Source organism: Cadophora gregata, assembly GCF_030347475.1.
Source record: "Cadophora gregata isolate MNR1 chromosome Unknown scaffold_16, whole genome shotgun sequence".
Classification (NCBI taxonomy): Eukaryota; Fungi; Ascomycota; class Leotiomycetes; order Helotiales; family Ploettnerulaceae; genus Cadophora; species Cadophora gregata.
In genome coordinates, this window is record NW_026695939.1 from 1613042 (window position 1) to 1633082 (window position 20041).

The 20041-nt window shown below is 49.0% G+C and overlaps 7 protein-coding genes across 8 annotated transcripts; 1 reads left to right on the forward strand and 6 right to left on the reverse strand.

Annotated features, from left to right (window-relative positions):
• The first annotated feature begins 891 nt into the window (after nt 1-891).
• Nucleotides 892-3107, forward strand: ONS95_005757 (uncharacterized protein). The gene is made up of 2 exons (XM_058499182.1): nt 892-2248; nt 2331-3107. The coding sequence occupies exons 1-2, from the start codon at nt 1949-1951 to the stop codon at nt 2934-2936; spliced, it is 906 nt and encodes a 301-aa protein (XP_058351450.1). The 5' UTR covers nt 892-1948; the 3' UTR covers nt 2937-3107.
• A 1187-nt stretch (nt 3108-4294) lies between these two features.
• ONS95_005758 (uncharacterized protein) lies at nt 4295-4621 on the reverse strand (the record flags this gene model as incomplete). The annotated part of the gene is made up of 1 exon (XM_058499183.1): nt 4295-4621. The coding sequence occupies one exon, from the start codon at nt 4619-4621 to the stop codon at nt 4295-4297; it is 327 nt and encodes a 108-aa protein (XP_058351451.1).
• Nucleotides 4622-5517: 896 nt separating this feature from the next.
• Nucleotides 5518-6094, reverse strand: ONS95_005759 (uncharacterized protein; the record flags this gene model as incomplete). Its single annotated transcript, XM_058499184.1, has 3 exons — nt 5518-5571; nt 5632-5971; nt 6024-6094. The coding sequence occupies 3 exons, from the start codon at nt 6092-6094 to the stop codon at nt 5518-5520; spliced, it is 465 nt and encodes a 154-aa protein (XP_058351452.1).
• A 2853-nt stretch (nt 6095-8947) lies between these two features.
• Nucleotides 8948-13202, reverse strand: ONS95_005760 (uncharacterized protein). Of its 2 annotated transcripts, XM_058499186.1 has the most exons (3): nt 11721-13202; nt 11451-11670; nt 10037-11392 (listed from the first exon to the last, which is right to left on the reverse strand). In XM_058499186.1, exons 1-3 carry the CDS (start codon nt 11810-11812, stop codon nt 10340-10342), a joined length of 1365 nt encoding a protein of 454 aa, XP_058351454.1. In that variant the 5' UTR covers nt 11813-13202; the 3' UTR covers nt 10037-10339. The 2 variants fall into 2 exon arrangements, with proteins under 2 accessions (XP_058351453.1, XP_058351454.1); XM_058499185.1 differs by lacking the exon at nt 11721-13202 and having other exon boundaries at nt 8948-10046; nt 10156-11463.
• A 407-nt stretch (nt 13203-13609) lies between these two features.
• Nucleotides 13610-14498, reverse strand: ONS95_005761 (uncharacterized protein; the record flags this gene model as incomplete). Its single annotated transcript, XM_058499187.1, has 4 exons — nt 13610-13666; nt 13743-14059; nt 14113-14350; nt 14415-14498. 4 exons carry the CDS (start codon nt 14496-14498, stop codon nt 13610-13612), a joined length of 696 nt encoding a protein of 231 aa, XP_058351455.1.
• Nucleotides 14499-15286: 788 nt separating this feature from the next.
• On the reverse strand, nt 15287-18034 carry ONS95_005762 (uncharacterized protein; the record flags this gene model as incomplete). The annotated part of the gene is made up of 1 exon (XM_058499188.1): nt 15287-18034. The coding sequence occupies one exon, from the start codon at nt 18032-18034 to the stop codon at nt 15287-15289; it is 2748 nt and encodes a 915-aa protein (XP_058351456.1).
• A 454-nt stretch (nt 18035-18488) lies between these two features.
• PAC1_1 (protein with putative role during mitosis) lies at nt 18489-19969 on the reverse strand (the record flags this gene model as incomplete). Its single annotated transcript, XM_058499189.1, has 3 exons — nt 18489-19664; nt 19719-19884; nt 19932-19969. 3 exons carry the CDS (start codon nt 19967-19969, stop codon nt 18489-18491), a joined length of 1380 nt encoding a protein of 459 aa, XP_058351457.1.
• Between the last annotated feature and the right edge of the window lie 72 nt (nt 19970-20041).

Sequence of the window (20041 nt, forward strand, 5' to 3'; positions counted from 1 at the left end):
AGAGAAAGGTAAGCTTAAAATGGAAAGACGGAACATGTCTTGGTTTTCCTGTTGAGGAGTTCCGGCGCTCTACCTGCCTTACCAGATATCAGAAATTCTATGTCCTCCCCGGTGGGTTCATAGTCCAGCCTTCGTGTTGGCTTGTGTGAGACTTTGATATGTTGCGAATGACATATTTCTTGAATAGAGAAGATTCTTTCCATGTTTCCTTACCGGACCAATGGAATTATGCTCTAGGCCAGTTGCTAACTATATCGAACGTCCTTTGTCTAGTTAGGACAGTCTGGTGGAGGAGCGCCGTTGGACGTAATGTCCGAATATAGCATTGATCTTGACCATTGGAGAGCCAAATGACGGGCCATGGGCAAGTATATGCTGCTGGCCTCATGATACCCCTGTGTAAATGTCTCTGTCTTTGTTCCGTTGTCCGTAAGTGACTTGCCAATAGTCTGAATTGTGAAAATTACTTTTGGCAAAGTAGTAGAGGAATTGGTCTGAAAGGAGCCATCCTAGGACGATGTATCTCTGTTCACAATGTTTCTGCTCCTAGACGAGATGCTAATGTAAGTGTAATGGAAAGATTTGACCTTGATCCTGTCTGTATGGTATGGATGGTAAGCTGATATCTGGACGGCTCCAGAAGATTGAAGTGCAGCACGTGCCACCGTGCCGGTGGATCTGAAGACTGAGGAGCTCTCCTGCCTCCCGCCAAGACCAAGCAAACATGTCAAACCCTCAGGTGACAAAGCCATGCAAACACCACAAACATTCCAGCTATCACCGGAACAACCAATCTTCCGGCGCTTCTGCCTAGCGCCGTCCAGCCCTCAGAAATCTATAAAGTCTCGCTCTCCCCCCCAATTCTCTTTTTTTCTTCTTCATACTTACCTTCTTGAAAGCTGGCCGCTCATGAATGGCTTCGCTTGCGATACGAAACCTCCATTGCACATCGGGGAGTTGAGAATCGTTATCTCTCCTTCGGGGGCGATATCGGGGGAATTTTTGATTGCACTCTCTGCATAAGAGACTCTTTCATTGGGAACTGGGCTGCGTGCTCGGTCTTGAAGAAGAGACTGGTATGAGGATGGATGGGAAGGTAGACACGCCGCTGGTCTCACCAACCGCTGCTGTACTTTAAGATGTATGTATTTGCTGTGGCAGACCTGATTGAATTGCTATTGGGTTTCTGAACTGTTGTCCTATCACTGAAGCTGCCGGAGGATCGTAACTCTAGACGCTCGAATTGGCAAGCAGCGAAGCCTTGCTCGATCTCTCAACGGGAGCTCTGCCCTTAATTGTGTACAACTTTCACGCTTCCAGACTCTGCTACTTGTATTCTGTAATCAAAGAAGCCGAAGCACCAAGCCATGCCGGCAATGAATACGAGTCGTGCTACGAAGAGCTCCCTGGCTACGGGCTTAATGCTATCCTCGGCGAACCTTCCTTGACGTCCTCACAAAGCCTCTTGTTCGACAACGACACCATTAACTACTCCATCGCCGCCGTCTTCTCCACGCGCTCCTCAAGATCATCATCGCACAGCAGCTACGAGTCTACGCTGGAAACAATGGCAGACACATCGTCCACAGCCTTTCGAACAACCTACATGGAGCTTCACGATGACCACAAGATGACTGACGGGCGTTCACGAGTGGCGGTGACCCACATCCACAAAGAGGACTTCCCGTGGCAGATGAAGTGTTCCTTCTAGGCTTTTGCCGCATCTCTGAGCCGTTACTCAAGCGCGTGACGGTCAAGATGCATGTACGGAGGGAAGGTGAACACATAATTGCAAACGCCGCAGACTGGCATGGCATGGGATGGCATGGCACAACATGGCGGCAAAAAAGGTAAATAGGTCAATTTCCTCCTCATAGGTAACACAAGCAAGTTACAATTTCATTATATTCTCCTTCTCGCCTTTTATATCCCTTCCTCTGCTCTCACAATGGCTATGAACGTCTCTGGCAAAACAGCCATCGTCACCGGAGCAGGCTCCGGCATCAACCTCTCCTTCGCCATCAAGCTCCTCGAGAAAGGCTGCAATGTCGTCTTTGCAGACCTTGCCCTCCGTCCAGAAGCAGAAGCAGTAGTAGCGAAATACCCTCCCACCTCCAGCGGCGCAAAGGCGGTCTTCCAGCAGACAGATGTGACGGACTGGGCACAACTGGACCGAATGTTCGCTGTAGCCATCGAGCAATTCGGCGGAGCTGATATCGTCTGCCCTGGAGCAGGAATCTACGAACCAGTATGTCTACCTACTGCCCTCCACCAGCTATCTCAAAAATCTCCGTACAGAATGGCACAGCTAACAAGTACATAATTCCCAGCCCTCCTCCAACTTCTGGCACCCCCCAGGCACCCCACCATCGAAAGACGACCCCTCCACCTCCCGCTACGCCCTCCTCGACATCAACCTCACACACCCCATCCGCGTCACCCAACTCGCCATCTCGCACTTCCTCGCGCACAAGAAACCCGGCACCATCCCCCACATCAGCAGCGTCGCCGGCCAAGCCCCCTTCTTCCCCACCCCCGTCTACGTAGCCACCAAGCACACCATCTCCGGCTTCGTGCGGTCCCTCGCACGTCTGGAAACTCCTCCGGCAGACAGCGGCCTCCCTAAAATCCGCGTCACGGCCGTGGCGCCAGCGAGGATCCTGACGCCGCTGTGGACGGATAATCCTGATAAGATGAAGATGGTGGGGGAGAAGCCTGGGTGGGTGACGCCAGAGGAGGTGGCGGATGTGATGATGGATTTGGTGGAGGGGGAGGTGAATGTGGGAGGGACGATATTGGAAGTTGGGAGGACGGTGAGGAGGGTCGAGGTGTATGATGATCCGGGGCCGAGGGGAGGGGGGAATTTCGTTGAGAATGATCCGGGCTACGAGGATGATATGTGGGTGCTGTTGAAGAAGCAGTTTGATGGCGAGTAGTGCTCGTCCTCATATCTGAATGCTATTTGTGAATTTCATTGGGCCTGATAGGCTATATATGACACTTGGTGGCTGCCTGCACTCGCTCTGTGTTGGAACTGTTCTCCCATTTCTCGTCCAGCACTCATGATTTTGAAGCACGGAATCACTGGGGCCTGCTTTGACTTCTATTGAGAGTTTGTTATCGCTGATGTTTCTCCGCATATCCGTGTTTCAGTTCTTTCAAACTTGAAAGCTTGATCCAGCCATTCTGGAGTATCATAATAGCCACTTCCATCGCATTCAAGACACAGTGTGTAAGGCGTCTGTTCCAACAGGCGTCTTGCACTCCTCAAAAGCCAAAATGGGAAGGAGTGTTTCTGAAAACTCAAAATCAGTCACTCACCATTGCCAGTCGATATTGCGACGTATTTTCCCACCCAATTGTGGCGAGAATATAGACAATGAAGGTGGAGAGGGGAGGGCAGCGTTCAAGCGCACGCAAATTTCTTGATTCGGAACTTTCAAGAAGCCTATCGAGCTCTGAAAACTGGACTCTTTCCTTGAGAAAAGCAGGACAGCATTCCTCTGGAGCTCGATACTCGAATAAAGCAAGAAACAACATCTCAGACGTCGGACTGTCTGCATTACTTGGCAACCAAGAGCTGAGGCAAGTTCCGGCTCCAACTCCAGTTCCGTCCAAAACTCCTTTCCTCCATCGACGATTCAACATCGTCATTGCCAAGCAGGATACGACTGAAACTTTCTTTCGTGGCATCACTCTCCCGAGACTGACTGCGCTTTTCCCCGTGCCCCATTCCTCTATCATGTTGGAAGAGGAAGGCAAGATGCCAGTACCAAGCTCATCTCTAGGGCTTGAATGCAGTCTTGATGAAAGAACCAGACTCAACAGGCGATCCTGTGAATCCCAAGACGCAAAAGCAGTTTTTTTTTTAAAGCAATGAACACTTCAGACTTTTCCCAACTTCTAAACTCCTACTCATATCCACAAATCCGTAGCAGATGCTGCCTGAGAAGAGCTTTCCGCTTTTCTGACTTGTTGTCATTCCACAGATCTCAAAGCTAGGAATCGTCTTAGTGCGGTGCATGTGAATATGCTTCATGGAGAAACCTTTCCAGATCCTATGACAGGCGCTGTCGTTAGATGATTGTTCATCTAAGTCATAAATCCACATACAACCTTGAGGTCCTTAGCAGTTCTTAACATCGCTTTTATCGCCCTCCACATGTCCTCCCTCTCCATCAGCATTTCAAGCAGCTGTTGAAAGGTGGTGGTATCAAGCGAGTTTCTTTCTGACCTGGCTTGTTCGTGATCAAGACCTCGCATCACCATCATCATTCGTGCCGCCGCCATCGCTTCACACCAATATCTTATTCCGACCGGCTCTTACCGGTCTTTGTGACAAGTCTGCGAAACTTGGCCCGACCTGATTCAGAGCAGCTCCTGCGCTCGAAAATGCGTCTCGCTGGGATTGTATTTTCGGGGATGGAATATACAGCGTTCCCATCTCATTTGACAAATGGAATGCATTTAAGTCTGCCTTGATGATGTGTGATATTGCATCGGAAGATGGAAGATGAAGGTCTTTGGATGCGGGGAGAGCAGTAGGAGATGAGGCGGGTTTGGTGGACGAGGTGAGGGAGGAGTTGGACTTTGGTGGAGGAGATGGAGGAGGAGGAGGCATTGGTGATGTTTTTTCGTTAATCGGAAGTTGGTGAAGATTTGTGATATGAAAGTATCTTAGGGATTATCTGAAAGACTGTAGATGAAATGGGATGTGAGCAAAGTTTAGAACAGGATTGGGCAATCAAGTTTAACGGATGTCATGATGTCCCTTACGAGCAGGTGGTCTGGGCAACATGTGACCGAAGACGAAGCGAATGCAACTCTGTAAAGCTGGAAAGTCCATGAAGTCGTCTAGTACATGACATATCATTCTCAGACAAGACAATAATAGCTCAACGCATCAGATACTACGAATCTGCGACCAATAGTCTCAGAATGATTCCCAAACCAGCTTAGCGGTTTTGATGCTAAGTATACAAAACAGGCTTGGTAGCAAACTGGTGTCTAGGTGTTATGCAATTCCAAACTTAATGCGAGCCGGTTTGAGCTGATTTATGGCAAAATCGCAAGACTAAGAACTATTCAGTCTTCACAATTAAAGTCACGGGACGAAGATGAATTAGAAGATTTTGTAGAAAGGTATATATTTTTTTCATCGCTCCTTTTCTGGAATACTAGGCTTTTTCCGACCCAACTCGCTAGCTAGCTAGCTAAGCGAGCATTCTCCGAAGAAAGCCGATCCCTCTCGCAATGAAAACAAAAGTCTGCAGATAAGTACAAAAACATGCTCGTTCGTTCGTTAAAACATGAGGAAGACGTCGTAGACATATGCAAAACTATGGAGATCTTTTTTTCATTAGGGGACTTCTTCCAGCTACCCAAGTCCTATCCTCTCCTCAACCCCCTTGTGTGCTCTTCCACTGGCACCACTCAAAACTCCCCGATTGCTCTCCACTTCGTGCACTGCACGCTCATCTACCACCGGACTAGCGAAGGAAAGATAGAGTGAGGTGTTTAGATGAAGCAGGATGCGGCGGCGATCTGGAGCTGTTGAGCAAAGATCAATTGCTGTGAATGTGTTAGCTTGATTCATCTCATCTCAAATGTGATTGGAGATGGTAGACTCACGTTCTGGATCTGGCTCTGGTTAACAAGACCCAACTGCAACAACAGGCCCAAGATCTCATTTGCGTTCCAGTTTGCGCCGAAATTCTGGTTGAACTGGTTGGCGAAGGTGTTGATATTGAACTGGCTGAGGTCCGAGATGAAGTTCAAGTTGGAGTTGCCGAAGCCGTTGGATCCGAGCTGGATGAGGAGCAGCTGGATGGCGTTCTGATCGAATTGGGAGCCGAACTGGTTGTTGAATCCTCCGAAGTCGAAGCCGACGAGGAGGTTGGCAATGTCGTTGTTGTTGAAGGCGCCGAGGTTGAAACCTTGGTTACCGGCGTTCAAGAATGATGAGATATCACTGTGGATGTGTTAGTTGGGTTGACTGGGGGCTCGAGAATGGAGTTACTTACACTGGAACTGGGGCAGCGGCGGCAAGGGTGGCAACAGAGGCCAAGATCATGGAGGCAGTAGCGAAACGCATGGTGATTGATTTGAAGGGTTGGGAGGTTTGTTGATTGTTGATAGTGAGGTAGAGAGAGAGTGGAAAATATAGGATGAATTAAAAGTATTAATTAAGAATGTAAAGCGACAGACCAGCTGAAGAAAAGATTGTAAGGTGAAGATGAGGCTGTAAGTGAAAGACTGTGGATGAGGAGAGAAAAGGTAGGAATAGAGAGGCATCGTGGAACCCTTATACTCGCTCCTCATTGGAGAAAGCTTGGCATCGGTCAGATTTCGAAATGCTCAGTCGGATGAGAGCACACCCTTTCTCCATCTGATCCAGTCTCTAACCTTAATCACCCCTTGCCCATGTCCCCTCTGTGGAGCAACTCAAGCTTAGCTGCCCTGGCAACCCAACTCTAATCTCAACCCTAATTCTATCACCCACGGCCGTTCGTATACTCTTCTTCGGGTATGGTATCAGCATCAATAGCAACAACTAGCCAGCCCAGCCAGCCATGAGACGAACAAGACTCCGAGACATTCATCCGACCATCTTCAAACAGCCGCTCAAGCTACCGCCGGTCCTACACAAACTGACAGCTGCCACCCCAGCATCATCAGACCCATCCCCCCATGACTCCATCACCCACCGCATTCTCTCCCTGCCGAAACTCTCAGACACACCGAGCACAACATGCACAATGCCCTACCATCGCCCCATCCAGCCAAGCCCTCCAAAAGCGTTAGACAACACAATGCGCATCAGGCATTATGACAGTTAAGCTTCGCCCAGCAGTGCCACCGCCAGGGGGGGTCGCAGTCAGTCAGGGGCTAAGCGAGCCCGGCAAGCCTGATCGACAGTGTCAGAGGGTCTTTTATCCGCACAGGGCTGCAGTTCCAAGCTGCTCACTGGCTGCAAGTGACAAATATGTGGACTTTTCTTTCTATCATGGTTCGAGAGGTGAAGTGTGCCATAGCAGGAGAATTATTTGGTAAGAGGCTGCTGCAGATGCTTGCTGGAGGTAACCTTAACGCGGAGAAGCTCGTTGCCGGGCTGGGGCTTGAACCTTGAGGAAGTCTTGGCGGGATGCGAGGTTGTTCATGTTTACTTCACTTCACATCTCCACCAGCCCAGCTCATGTTTGGATTCGCATGAGCCGAGGGCGCGCTTTCGGAATTTGAGGAGGAACAAGACAAAGCTGCCTTGGTATTGGTCAAATCCAGGACAACTTCAATCTTGCCATTGGCTTGGACGTCAAAATCTCTGCATTTGGCACGCCCTCACGTGGTATTCTCCCCTGGTAAACCCGACCGTTAAGACTGTCTCACACGGTTGCATATGCAGTTTCCATGTGGTCTTACTCCCCGAATCTCTTCGGCAGCCGAGCCCGACTGCTATGCCAACCTCCCCTCCCCCAAGAAGCTTGTCAAAGAGGCGTCAAGTTTCACAGTTCGGATGCTTCGACTGGTTGACAGCCGTTGTTAGTTGCACTTGGCGTCTTCGGCACTCCATAATGCCAGTCCACTCTTGGGTAGATCGTGAACGCCAACTTGCTTGATTATTAACTGAAAGGCAGTCTTTGCATAAGGTTTGTGAAGAATCAAGACTTTGTGGATGTTTTGATCTTTGATTCACCAGTGCACAATGCCGAGTTCTGATCTAAGCTTGGCAAGGATGTTGATTTACCGCATAATTGTTTAAGGTGATCATGATGATGGAGTGGTCAAGTGCAGCGCAGCGCTTCTTTCTTGTAATCTTGGCAAGAGTTGAAGAAACGTAAGTTTCCCCTGAGTTCTTCCGGCCGAGGAAACGGCAAAGGCTTGGAATCGTACGAAAGGTACGGCGCAGTCGGCGAACGGAACCCTTGGAGAAAGTAGATTAGTCCCGAGCCTGCCCAAGGCCTTGGTATGTTGACCCTCGAGCATTTCGGGTCGTTTGTCACTCTTATCGGCTGACTGCCACGTTCAATCTCAATCTCGAATTCGAATCAATCTCGAAGTCGAATCACGGCAAACTGGCCGGAGGAGAACTCTGAAGGACATGTGGCATGTGGTCGACCGTGACGACCAGGCGGGTAAGCTCAGATGAAGCACGAAATCGGATAATAAGTTAGCAGCCGTTGCGGACAAAAGCGATTTGGAACGGTATGGCCGTTCTAAGCTGAATTACCAGATGAAAATAATACGATCTCGGCCGAAGTAGTACGTTTGACCTATTCTGCTTAGAATCTAGCAGCTTTTGGGGGTGGTCAAGTGACTTGCCTTTTCCTCCTCGATGCTGCTATCAGAGTCTGTGACACCACCACCACCACCACGGAGATATTTAACCACGCCGAATATGCCTTTAATCACCAATTGTTCAGACTCTTGGGATGAACAAGTCGAGGAAGCCTCCCTAGTCAGTCCAGTTGGTTGTCTTTTCTCCGATCATTCCAACTAAGACTAAGACTTCAGACGACCGGTGGTTTCGAAAATCGAGTAACGATTTTTGCTTAACAGAACATGAAGGAAGTATCCTGGTGGGGTGCGATGACATTTTTGCATACTAAATGTATCTATATGGGACGAACGATGGCGTTTTTGCTACCAATCTTGAGACCACCTGGTATTTCCCTCAGAAGGGTTGTTGCAAAATGTTGTAACGGAAAAGAAGTCTTGCTCGTTGTGTGATGTAAAATTGTTCCCTTCATCTGAGTATGCACGCTAGCTTGTTTACTTCAATCAAATACACAAACTTCGCTGCTGTTCGTCATGATTGATTCACATTCGCGATACCAATACCATGGTATTTATGAAGCCCGACCTGCTGGACTTTCCTGTTCTTGGCCACACAAGCCCACGATTCGACTAAGATCTACAAACATATCTTCACACTAATAGGAGATATTCACAGTAAGTTTGGCACGGTATTTATATGATAGAAGTTCTCGCCAGACTCCTAATACAGGTAGGTAGGTTTGCACCCACGGTTCTAGGTACGCTAAGCGAAGAAAACAAGAAGCTCTCTTTCTTCTACTTACTGAGTAAGGAATGCTCGCAGGCCAACCTACCATAGCCCAATCATATAAACAAGTTCCTCTCTAGTGTATCTTTTATTTCCTCCGTTCAGGACGATCTTCATGGAAATTTCTGTCATCAAAAATTCATCAAATTCCAATCACCCTCGTTCCTCAAACAATCTGCACTGAATTCACAATCTCCCCACATCCTCAACTTTCCACTCCGCCTACCTCTTACACCCCGTCTGACCCGACACAATCAAAAGATCAAACCCATCCCTCGGATCACTGATTGGAAGCAGAACGCCATCTTCCAAACTTCATTATTCCCACACGCCAAGCTGGCGGGAGGCTATACAAACCACGATCGACAAAATCCTCCATCTCCGGCACCAGCGTCGTAGCCCTCCTCACCTCTCTAGCATTCTCGGCCGTAAGGCCCTTCGGGATACGAAAATACTGCAGGATATCACCCCACTGCCTCTTTTGCAAGGCCAACCTCAACAAGCTCGTTTCAAAGCTCCACGTCTTAGCCTGCAGAGAATCCTCTGGTTTCCCCCTGATCTTGGAACAAACATCGACAAAGATCGGCAGAACTGTGTTTTGGAGAAGTTGGACTAGTCGCACTGGGAGAAGGACTGGATACCAGCTATGCAGCAGAAGGGGTGCTGCTTCCGCTGGTGGCGCTTCGAGGGGCGTCCCATATCGTTTACCACGATATCGCAAGATCCGGTGTAGGTAGGAGGCGGGGTTCTCGGTCTTTGGAAGTCTCGGGACAAATAACAAATCGACCGTACTTCGGTCTCTCGATGGAACTCATCCCATGGGTCGGCCCAGCCTAACTAAAAGTTCCCCAAGCAGGCTTACATCTCGTAAGGTTACCCCGCTTTCGTGCTGAGGAGATGAGTTGCATGTCATAATACCAGCTGAGCTTTCTGAGGAGCGAGAGTCAGATGTAATGTTATTAGACAAAACCTTGTTCCTTCAAGTCTGGATGATAGTAAACACGATATGTCAGCAACAGAAAGCTCTTTGCACCGGGCAATATTCTGTGAGATGAAACGAAATGTAGTAGAGAGAATTGCAAGCAAGCACGTACACATTTCTAAACCAGACAGGCTTGAACGATATATCTTGTTCTGTTGTACTCTCTCTACATTCGATAGCAGTTCCCAACACCATACTCCAGTTTGTATGTAAACCATCACTGCCGCTCATATAAGTACAGAGTCACCAACTTGGCAGTACTTCAACCGAGGTCACCGTTACAGCGCTACGCCATTTCACCTCCTCGACTCAGGCCCGCCATGCTTGTAATCCCAAGCATCAAATTGTGACCCTTTCTCCAGATCCTGGTTCCTCCCCATAATCAATGGTCTGGGAATTTGGACCCTCGTCTCTCCAGTTCCAGGCTTTGCAGGAGTATTCTCGCCTGAGACAGAAATCTGCACTGTAGTCGTCATATGGATGCCACCCCCATCACTTTCTTTCAAATGCACGTCTCTCTCCAAAGTATCATCGCCTCCTCTCGTTGTAGGTCGCATCTCCCACTCCTCGTCCGGATTAGTATCGCTGTGTAAAATCCCCCTCTCCGTATCATAGCTTTTCGTGCTCAGTTCCTCCGTACTCTCCCCCTTCGCGCGAATCGTCGTGATAATCCCGTTATCACTTAACCTCTTCCCGCCAAAGCTTCCACCAAGATGCATGTGTCGTCCCGCTATATTAGTCCTGTGCGGTCTACCTCCTGCTCCTCCTCCAGTGCCCGGCCCATACGCCAAGTTCTTCGATACACCAGACGATTTATGGCCTGGTGTGAGGTCTCGTAACGAGGGGAACCACTCTCTGAGGAGTGGCCAGATCATAGGTAGATTGGAGACGTAGACCGCGACGGAGGCTTCGCGGGTGTACCAGAGCATATACGAAGGGTCCCAGACGTTGGAGAGGTTGAAAACTTTAGTCAGGACAGCGGCAAGGATGACGAAGAGACCCATAGAGAAGATGACGAGGAGGACAAGTTTCTGTTTCAGGGGAATAGTGAGCTTGGTGATGAGGGGGAGGGGGATGAAGAGCATGAGGGTGTCGGAGGAGATATTGAAGCAGGCTTGGATAATGGCGTAGTGCTCGAGGGTAGTGCATTGTGGGTTTGGAGGGGGCATAGCCCAGTAGCCGCTGAAGGGGGTGCAGGCTGTGAAGAAGGCGATTTCGGTGGCGAGCCAGCCTAGGGCGACGTAGATTGTGAGGTAGAGGACCATGCGTTGGACTTGGAGGCCGAGGGTGAGGCGGGTGTACATGATGAGCATGCAGGCTTTGATTACGTATATTACGTTGAGCATTGCCTAAGGTAGTGAGAGGTCAATAAGTGTAACGAGGACAGGAAGTGGGACATGGCAGTACCTGTTCGGAAATGACGACGATTTTGGAGCCCTTGATCCTTTCTTGTATGTTCTGAGGAGTGAACGTGTCATAGTCTTCTGGAAGATACAGATTACTGCCACCACCACCTGCAATGACGTTCAAGCAGACGATGAGAGTCGTGTAGAGACCACCGGCTACTAGCATGAGATAGTCATCTGGTTGTAGTCCTCGGACTCCCAGGCGGTGTATACGAGCATATCTGTCTGCTGTGAGTCTCCCGAATTTGAGGTTGGTATCCAAGAGACTCACGTCCGCATGAGGATCAACACCATGCCGACTCCATACAAACTCCAAGTCTGGACCGCCAACTCGTGCACAAAAGCAGGGTCGAAGTCTCCCATTTTGGCTTATCCACAGGATACTCAGCCTGGAGCTCGAAAGCTGATTTATGCAGAACGAAGCACCAAAACAATTTAGCTTAGGAAGACTGAACAGATAACAATGATATGAAGAAACGAAACCGAAAAGCACTACTGAGATAACATTTCCTCTCCCCAGGGTATCTCGAGATTATGAATCAGAAGCTCCATAGTCGGAACTTTCTTTTCCCCATACGTGCTTGCCTCCCCCTCCCCGTACTCTTACACTATGTCCCGTGCACGAGAATAAACTTAACTCTGTTCAGCAAAGCAACCTGCCTGTCTTACAGGATAGATGTCTCATCTTGCGCTTCTTTCCGGAAACCAAAGGGCACAAACCCTCCGATCGTCTATGGCTCTGCAACGCATCTCCGAATTCAGCAAATAGGCGCCAGATAATGATTTGCCGATCTGAGTTTGCAGATTTAAAGAATTGACTGGACCGTACGAGGGTCGAGATAAGGAAACGTGCTAGCGGATATGGGTAATGGTACGGGAACGGGTGGTATGGATGTGCCTTGTCGAGGCGTATCTAGTGCACTTCCCATGCTTTTTTCATCGCACATTCCTATGTACAGGCTGTGGTTTGGTTGAACATCTTCAGCTGTTACTGAGGACTCGAACAAATGAGACGTTGATGGAGGAAAGAAAGTAGAATGACGTGCTTGTCTCAGCCATGGCTTGAACCATTGCTTGCATGTGAAGGGACTGTGAGATGAAGGAACGAGATGACCAATTGTGAGTATCATGGCTGGGTTGGAATCCGAACGAGGATAAGGGTAAGGTTATGTGGGAGAAAGCCGCCGCCCGCCGCTGCCAGTCTGCTGCATGCCGTGTGGGGGTTTGGAGATGGATGTGATATTCAGGTCTGCAACAAGCTTCGTGGATTCTGATTGGCATGCTTCGACATATATGCAGACTGTCTCCTGCATGGTGCATATTGATTGCTGTGCCTTGCACAATCTATCGGCAGGAACAGGATATACCTCCGTACCTAGATAGCGAATGTGTCCTGGCTGGTCATGTACATTCGGAAGATCTAGCCGAGGGCAGGCCATCGATCACTAAAGTGCATTTAGATTACTTGAGATAAGACTCGAACTTACAAACAATAAATATCTTATCTCGAAAGGCTAATCTGCCCAAATGCAGATGTGACGATTCGCCTGCAAACGACGTGAAGACCTCAGCGCAACTCGCGCATATCCAAAACCAACAAGCCAATAAAGACCACAAGGTGCGAAGGGGCACGATTATATAAAACTCTAAACAGCCTGAGAGTGCTCGATGAAGAGAGGAAAAGAAAAGACATATACACGTCTGGGAAACAGAGATAAACTCAAAGTATTGTGTCAAGAGATGTGGTTGGCGGATGCGGGTGATGGGCCGGGTGCCTTGCCGTAGCCACGCCTCGCTAGCTCTAGTCAGGGGTAAGGGGGAAGGGAAGATAGGGGATGTGGGTGGCAGTGAGTGCCGGTACCTTCAAGGTTACTTGGAATCGCTACTCAGTCTCGTCCGTACTCCGTACAGGTCTTTAGGTTTCATTGTTCCGGAAACGTGTTTAACCCGGATGTACCCTTGACCAGCGCTGGGTATTTGCACTTCTGTGATACTGGTACCGTCGATTTGATATTTGTGTTCAATGTAACATGTCAACATTTCATGTGGTAATTCTTCTGGCGGAAAGCCTCTGGAGCAGTAGGTGGTAGTTTGGTTATTCTCTTTTTATTGAATAGGTATATTGATATTTAACCACAATCCCAAAAGCATCCAACCCATCTACTTCTGAATAGCCTTCAAAATAGCCTTTCCTACACCAGAAGCAGAGGCCGGGTTCTACAATCGAGTCAGCATTACTCATCACACCACGTTCCACCTTTCTTTCTCAAAGCAAAGAAGTCGGAGTACTAACCTGTCCAGTAATAATCCTCCCACTAACCACAACCTTCTCACCCCAATCCGCACTAGCCTTCTCAAACTTGCCACCACTGGCAACATTCAACTGATCCTCAAGGATAAACGGCATGGCGCTGGTCAAACCAACAACGTCTTCCTCACTGGTAGAGAATCCTGTTACAGCGTGGCCGTCAAGGAGGTACGAGCCCGAGGATGTCTTGACGTAGGCAAGTGCTGCGGGACCGTGGCATACTGCTGAAACGATCTTGTTTTGGGAGGCGAATTCGTTGATCAGTTTGTGGGATGTGGCGGAGGTGGCGAGGTCAAACATGGCTGGGATTTGAAGTTAGCAAATACCAAAGCGGTTTTCTAGAGGGATCACTCACGTCCGTGTCCACCTACAAAGAAAATAGCGTCAAATTCTCCAGCTCTTCCTAGGAAACTCTCCAACTTCTCGGTCTCCTTCCACAGCTTCTCGTTTTCCTTCAGGAACTTAACGGATACGTCATCTTCTTTTGAGGCTTCGACTGAGGAGGGATCGAGGGGTGAGGCGCCGCCGGAAGGCGAGGCAATGCTGATTTGGGCGTGGGGGGAGAGAACGTGGTATGGGTGTGCGAATTCGGGCTGTGAGGAGAGCGAGGGGTTAGTGGAGGTTTTGTTTTGATAGCGGCAGGGGAAAAGGACGAACCAAGTACCATCCAGTAGGCTTTCCAGTGTTACCCATCTGGTCGTGGGAAGTGAGGACAAAAAGAACTTTAGGTTGGGACGACATGTTGACGGTTGTGTATTGTAGAATCTATATTTCTGAGTTGGATTGAATTGCTGAGTTCCGCTGTAGAAATTGTGTTGATTGCAGCCTCGATTGGTAAATATGAGTGAAGGAAGAAAAGAAGAAGTCAAGACAAGCGGTGATGTAAATATGACGAGCTAGTGCGGGGTCCACCCAAACCTGCCCCTCCAGGCTAGCCTCGGCAGCTGCGTATTTATCAATGCATGATAAAACAGCTGTTGATATTGCGGATATCGTTCTTTTGGTTTCTGTGGATCATCAATGGATCGGGTCTACGAGTCATTCCAATTCATTTCTCACTGAATTATTGAGGCAGAGTTTTGAAGTCCGAGGGGATTTTGATCGGGGATAAGAAACGGCAAAGATAACTGTTTAACTTTTCCTTCTTGAGATTTGTACCCCGCGGTGATGTCATATTCAACTCGAGACTCAAGGAATAGTTTCATAGGACACTCTGGAAGAATTGAATGGATGCGAAGAGACAGTGAAGAATTATGTATGTAGGGTAGAGGTGTGTTGATTAGGTATTTTTGGGGAAGAAGAAAGGTGTTGACTGGCCACATGTAATTGCTATCCCGGGCGGCTGGGTATTTCCCTTGCGGCACAGAAAGGCAGATGCCACATCCCGCTGTGCATCAGGACGCAGGTATAGGGGAAACTGAGTACTCACTGTATATGTAACTGTGAATCTTCACTATGAAATAGTATCGCTATCTGGTATGGTATCTCATCTCTGTTTCGAGTGTTCTCATTTTCTAACAAGGATACGACTACTTGACATGCTGCCACGCCATCTCCAGCAGTGCATCACGTCCATCTGCACTATCCCAATTAATCCTCAACTCCGCCTGCTCACTCCCTTTTCTAACTAATGCAATCAGCGCATCGCCCCTGAAATATGCCAACGTGCCATTCTTCCCGTTGCCCGCCGCCGTGATGCGATACAGCGGGCCCGCAGAATGAAGGACTTTCTTCTCGGGAAGAAACTGCAAGTCGTTCTCAATACACCAATCTTCGACTCTGTGTCTGAACGTGAGTTCCTCGACGACTGGTACGGGTGCAGCTTTGGCTGGCGTGACTGGCGCTGGTGGCGAGGTGGAAATGCGTGTTATTGACGGGGCAGGAAGGTCCGTGGCGGCTTTGGAGCCGAGGTCGAGGGCTTGATTGATCATTTTGTGTCCTTTTTCGAATTCGGATTGGATGGAGGGGAGGTTCTTGATGTCGTCCGGAAAGACGGAGTCGCGCCACCATTCGAACCATTGTCCGATTTCCTCGTTGGGACCCACGACCGTGAGCCATTGATGTAGGACATTGTGCCACATTGGGAATACGGTTTCCACGATGACTTGGCCGAGAACTCGCGGTTTGAGGATGTCTTTCCAGGCCAAGATGCCTTCCAAGGCTTTCATATACGGGGATTGGTCGTTAGGGTCGACCATGAAGTATTCTGGATTTTTCAGGAACCGCGCCATGACTGGGAGGACATGGTTCATGATCAATGGTGTCCAATGGTCATTCTTGGGATTAGGGGATAGCACAACCCGCCATTGCTCCAGTCCAGGTACGACTCCTTTTCTAAAGTCCCAATTGTCAATGAGATGGCGGAACTTCCGTTTGATATCGCTAACAAGGCCCGTTGAGCTCTTCGGATCGACATGATGTGGTGGTAAATATTGAAGCCATGGAAAGAGCCATAAGTGTGGCAGTTCATGAGCACGTCTCTTCTTCGGATTCCACGACGAGACTGCGCCGTTGAGCTTTCCAACTACTGCCTGATCAAGGATTTGTGAGCGTACAAACGAAGGCAACAGTCCATCCCAAACCTCGAACAATGTTTGTAATGGAGTAGGATCATGGACATTCCATGTTTGGTTGACTGATGAGACTATTTTTGGAAAGATGATTTTATAAATCATGCTCTCGTAAGCCGTTGTTGACTTGGAGTGTATTCGATGTGATCCGTCATTCTTCAAATAGTGCTGATTAGTGATGGATTTTCCATCATTTGTCGAAGCTCCTAGTATATGTCGTATTTTGAATAATTGTGGTGCCATGCCAGTAAGTTTTGGGTCTTCCAAAGGTTGCCATCCCTCAGCTGCTTGTCTGAGAAAGGGATGGACTGCCGCAACAGCGATATTTGACAATTCCTCATTAGCTTTCGACGACCCTGGCTCGGCTAGACTGTCTGCTTGTATCAGAGCGTCGATCACAGGGTCCCATTGGAGGTCCTTGACAGCCTGGGAAATCGATTGAACTGTGTCTGCAAAAGACTTCATTCGGTCGTATTCTCGTTGTTCCTCATCTAGCTCCTGTTGCTGCTGGACAATGGTCATCTCAACATAAGCTTTGCGTTCCTCTAAATTCTTCCATTCTTCCACATAAGCAGAGAGGTCATTCTGTGCTCTACGAGCTAACTTCTTTGACTCAGCCTGCTCAGCAGTCTCGAACACACCAGCGGTAGGCGTCAGAAGTCCAGATGTCGTAGTAAGCAATCGTTGTCCAGGAGCAGTCATATCCAGAATAGGCGCAAAAGCTTCAGGAATTTGGAGCCCAGGAGCTGCCTTTTGGACCTCTTCCAAAGTGCGGAACTTGGGTTTTGCGGCCCTTCGAGGTGTGCTCATTCCACTGCCACTTCCACTTTCCAGTCCAGATTTTGGCTTCTTTCGACGCTTCTTTCTCTCTTCATCAGAATCCTCATACTTCTCACCCTTTAACCTGGCCTGCCTCTTCTCTTCTTCAATCTCCTGTTTTGACTTTTCCTTCACAGCACCAAGACCAACACCTTGCGGCCGTAGGGTGACTTCAATTACACCACTCCGTCCCTGCCCTTCCCTTCCTAGACCTTCACCTTCTTTGTAGCCCATCTTAGCCATCATCCTAGCTGCAAACGACCCAGCATTGACTCCTGGCGCAGCCCGCCCCTTCTTCCTACCACGGCCGTTCGTCGTCGGCGTCGAGAATGCACTAGGCCTCGCTATCCTAGGCGTCGACACCTCATCTTCTGTGTTTTGCAGAATTGGCATCGCAGCAGAAGACGGCACGAAGCCTCTGCCTAGTGGTGTATTACTCTTCGCAGGAGTAAATGTCTTCTTCGCCGGCGCAGGACTCTGAAATCCCAGTCCCTTCGCAGCACCGAAGCCCAATCCTCTCGGCGCCGCGGGCTCATCTTCCTGCGCATCGTCCATATCCACATCCTCATTCTCTGCCTGTTCGTCTTCCTCATCGTCCTCATCTTCATCCTCACCCAGAGTATGCTGCCCCGTCGAAACGAACGCCATACCCTTTCCCCTCAGACTCTTCTTCTTCCAGCGCTTTCCCGGTCCATCATCCTCACTCTCAGAGCCGAAGACTCCGAGAGCAGCGCTCTCTTTCGCATCGCGACCCGTACGCCGTCGTTTTCGAGGATTGTAATCTGCGAATTCGTCGGCGTTGGGATCCGTTGAAGGGTGTAGGAAATCGTCTTCTTCTCCTGAGGACTCGGAGGAGGAGCCATGAGCGAAGGCATGCATGGATGACATGGTTGTGGTTTGGGAGTCACATTGACTACCGTCAACAAAGAACGATGTGAAGCTGCCTACTTTATCTGGACATTATTTTGGCGCCACAATTTTAGGTCCATATCACGTGCTGGTATTTCAGCCACACCTGCTGCTTGAGGCTCCAGAAGAAGTCGGGTTCTGTGTTTAGTGCAATAAATAGTTGATATGGCTTGAGGTTCGTTGCATGCTTGGATAAGCTTAGCGGATACATTGGCAAGTGTACATATACATAGTTTACAATCACGACAAGATGTCGGACAAGTCGAAAGTCAAATCGACTTTATTATTGGTCTTGAAAGCAGAAGCAAGTTCCTTCTGTACATGCTAAACATAACGTTCGTGATATATTCGTGGCTTACCATAGCCATATTCTGAATGAGCCATGTCTCAGCCAACTCCTCAACTCCTCATCAGCAAGTCACCTTTCCCATATTCATGATGCGAAAACTCGCACGTTCAAATCTACACTCCCTGTCGCAATGACACAACGTATAGTGACATTGGTAGCTGTTTCTTCCTTCTTAGATGCTCCGTTGGGTGTCCCATTCACTCCGTTAGTTGCTGGAACGTCTTTGACTAATCCGGGCGCCCAGCGAATGCAGCTGACGAAATGCCCGTGTGCCTCGTCTAACGTTTTGACTAACTTTCCTTCCTGCTCAAGATCCCAACATCGTAGAGTCTTGTCATCAGCAACACTTAACAAATATCTTCCTCCTGGATGGAATACAAGTCCGCGAACCCAATTGTCATGCCCGACGAGAGTCTTGATGAGTGTCCCTCGAGCATCCCAAATCCGTATACACTTGTCTCTTGCACCAGTCGCCACGAATTCGGCCGAGCTGCTCGAAGGAGGTGGCTTCTTCAATCCTGCTAATTTCGATAGGTTCGCATAACTTGCTGGCGGTGCAAATACACAGCATTCTATCGTGTGTTCATGACCTAGTAGTGTGGCTTTTGGCTCCCCAGATGCAGTGTCCCATATTCTTGTTGTTTGATCGTTCCCGGTCGAGAGAAGGAATCGTCCATCGAAAGAAGGCGAAACGTCTCGAACCCAGTCTGCATGGCCTCGAATCGTCTTCACACAATATCCTGTTGAAACATCCCATATTCTCAGAGTCTTGTCTCGACTAGCTGAAACAAGTAGATTGCCGGATGATGGTGACCCAGCAGCGCCGCTAGGTATGAATCGTACCGCCGAGACCGTATGGTCGTGACCCGGCAGTGTTCTTATGTTTTTGTACTCGTCGCTAGGATCCCAAAGCTTAATTGTGAGATCGCTAGAACATGATGCCAGTAATGTGCCTCCTCTTGGTCCGCCGAAATCCACATCATGCACCGCCTTCGTATGACCTTTAATTGTCCTCTCCAGCTCTCCTAGCTCCCAGTCCCATATTTTGATTGTGCTATCCTCAGATCCAGATGCAAGTGATGAAAATACCGGGTGGAAGGCAACGCAAGTTATGGGATCTCTATGCGACTGCAGTGTGTGTCTTGCTGGTGATCGTGGTAGCCATTGTGCTGGATCTTGGTTCCTTCTCGAAAGTGAAGTCGGTGTCGCAGAGTCTATTTCGGTTTGTAGACTTGCATTTCTTGACTCCAGGTCCATTATCTGTATAAGATCGGATCAGCAGTTGCCTTCAAAAAGAGAAGCAGAGCTTCCGACCTTCTTTTGTAATCGAACAACACTCGTCCACTTTTTCTCCAAAAGCCCCTCATATTTCTTACTTGTCGCGGCGTCGAAGGTGTCCCCGATACTTAGTTCTTCCCTCAACGCCGCGGCACTGCTTGAGAGGTTTTGGGAGGAAAGATATGCGATTATGGACTTGTGTCTGTTGGCTAGTTAGCAGGGCTAGCAAAATCCCAGGAAAACACTTACAGCTCCTCGGCCTGCCGCGACGTTAGGATCTGGGTCATGGTGATCGCAATTTTGATGGATGATACATGAACATCCAGACTACTGTGAATGCTTTTGTGTGCCGGGGTAAT

Bases quoted from the DNA above. Each gene is read 5' to 3' on its own strand.
- ONS95_005757 (XM_058499182.1), top strand. From the start codon at position 1,949: ATGGCTATGAACGTCTCTGGCAAAACAGCCATCGTCACCGGAGCAGGC. The intron at 2,249-2,330 runs GTATGTCTACCT...CATAATTCCCAG, and splicing joins GAGCAGGAATCTACGAACCA to CCCTCCTCCAACTTCTGGCA.
- ONS95_005760 (XM_058499186.1), bottom strand. From the start codon at position 11,812: ATGGGAGACTTCGACCCTGCTTTTGTGCACGAGTTGGCGGTCCAGACT. The intron at 11,671-11,720 runs GTGAGTCTCTTG...CACAGCAGACAG, and splicing joins GTGTTGATCCTCATGCGGAC to ATATGCTCGTATACACCGCC. The intron at 11,393-11,450 runs GTACTGCCATGT...TCACTACCTTAG, and splicing joins TCGTCGTCATTTCCGAACAG to GCAATGCTCAACGTAATATA.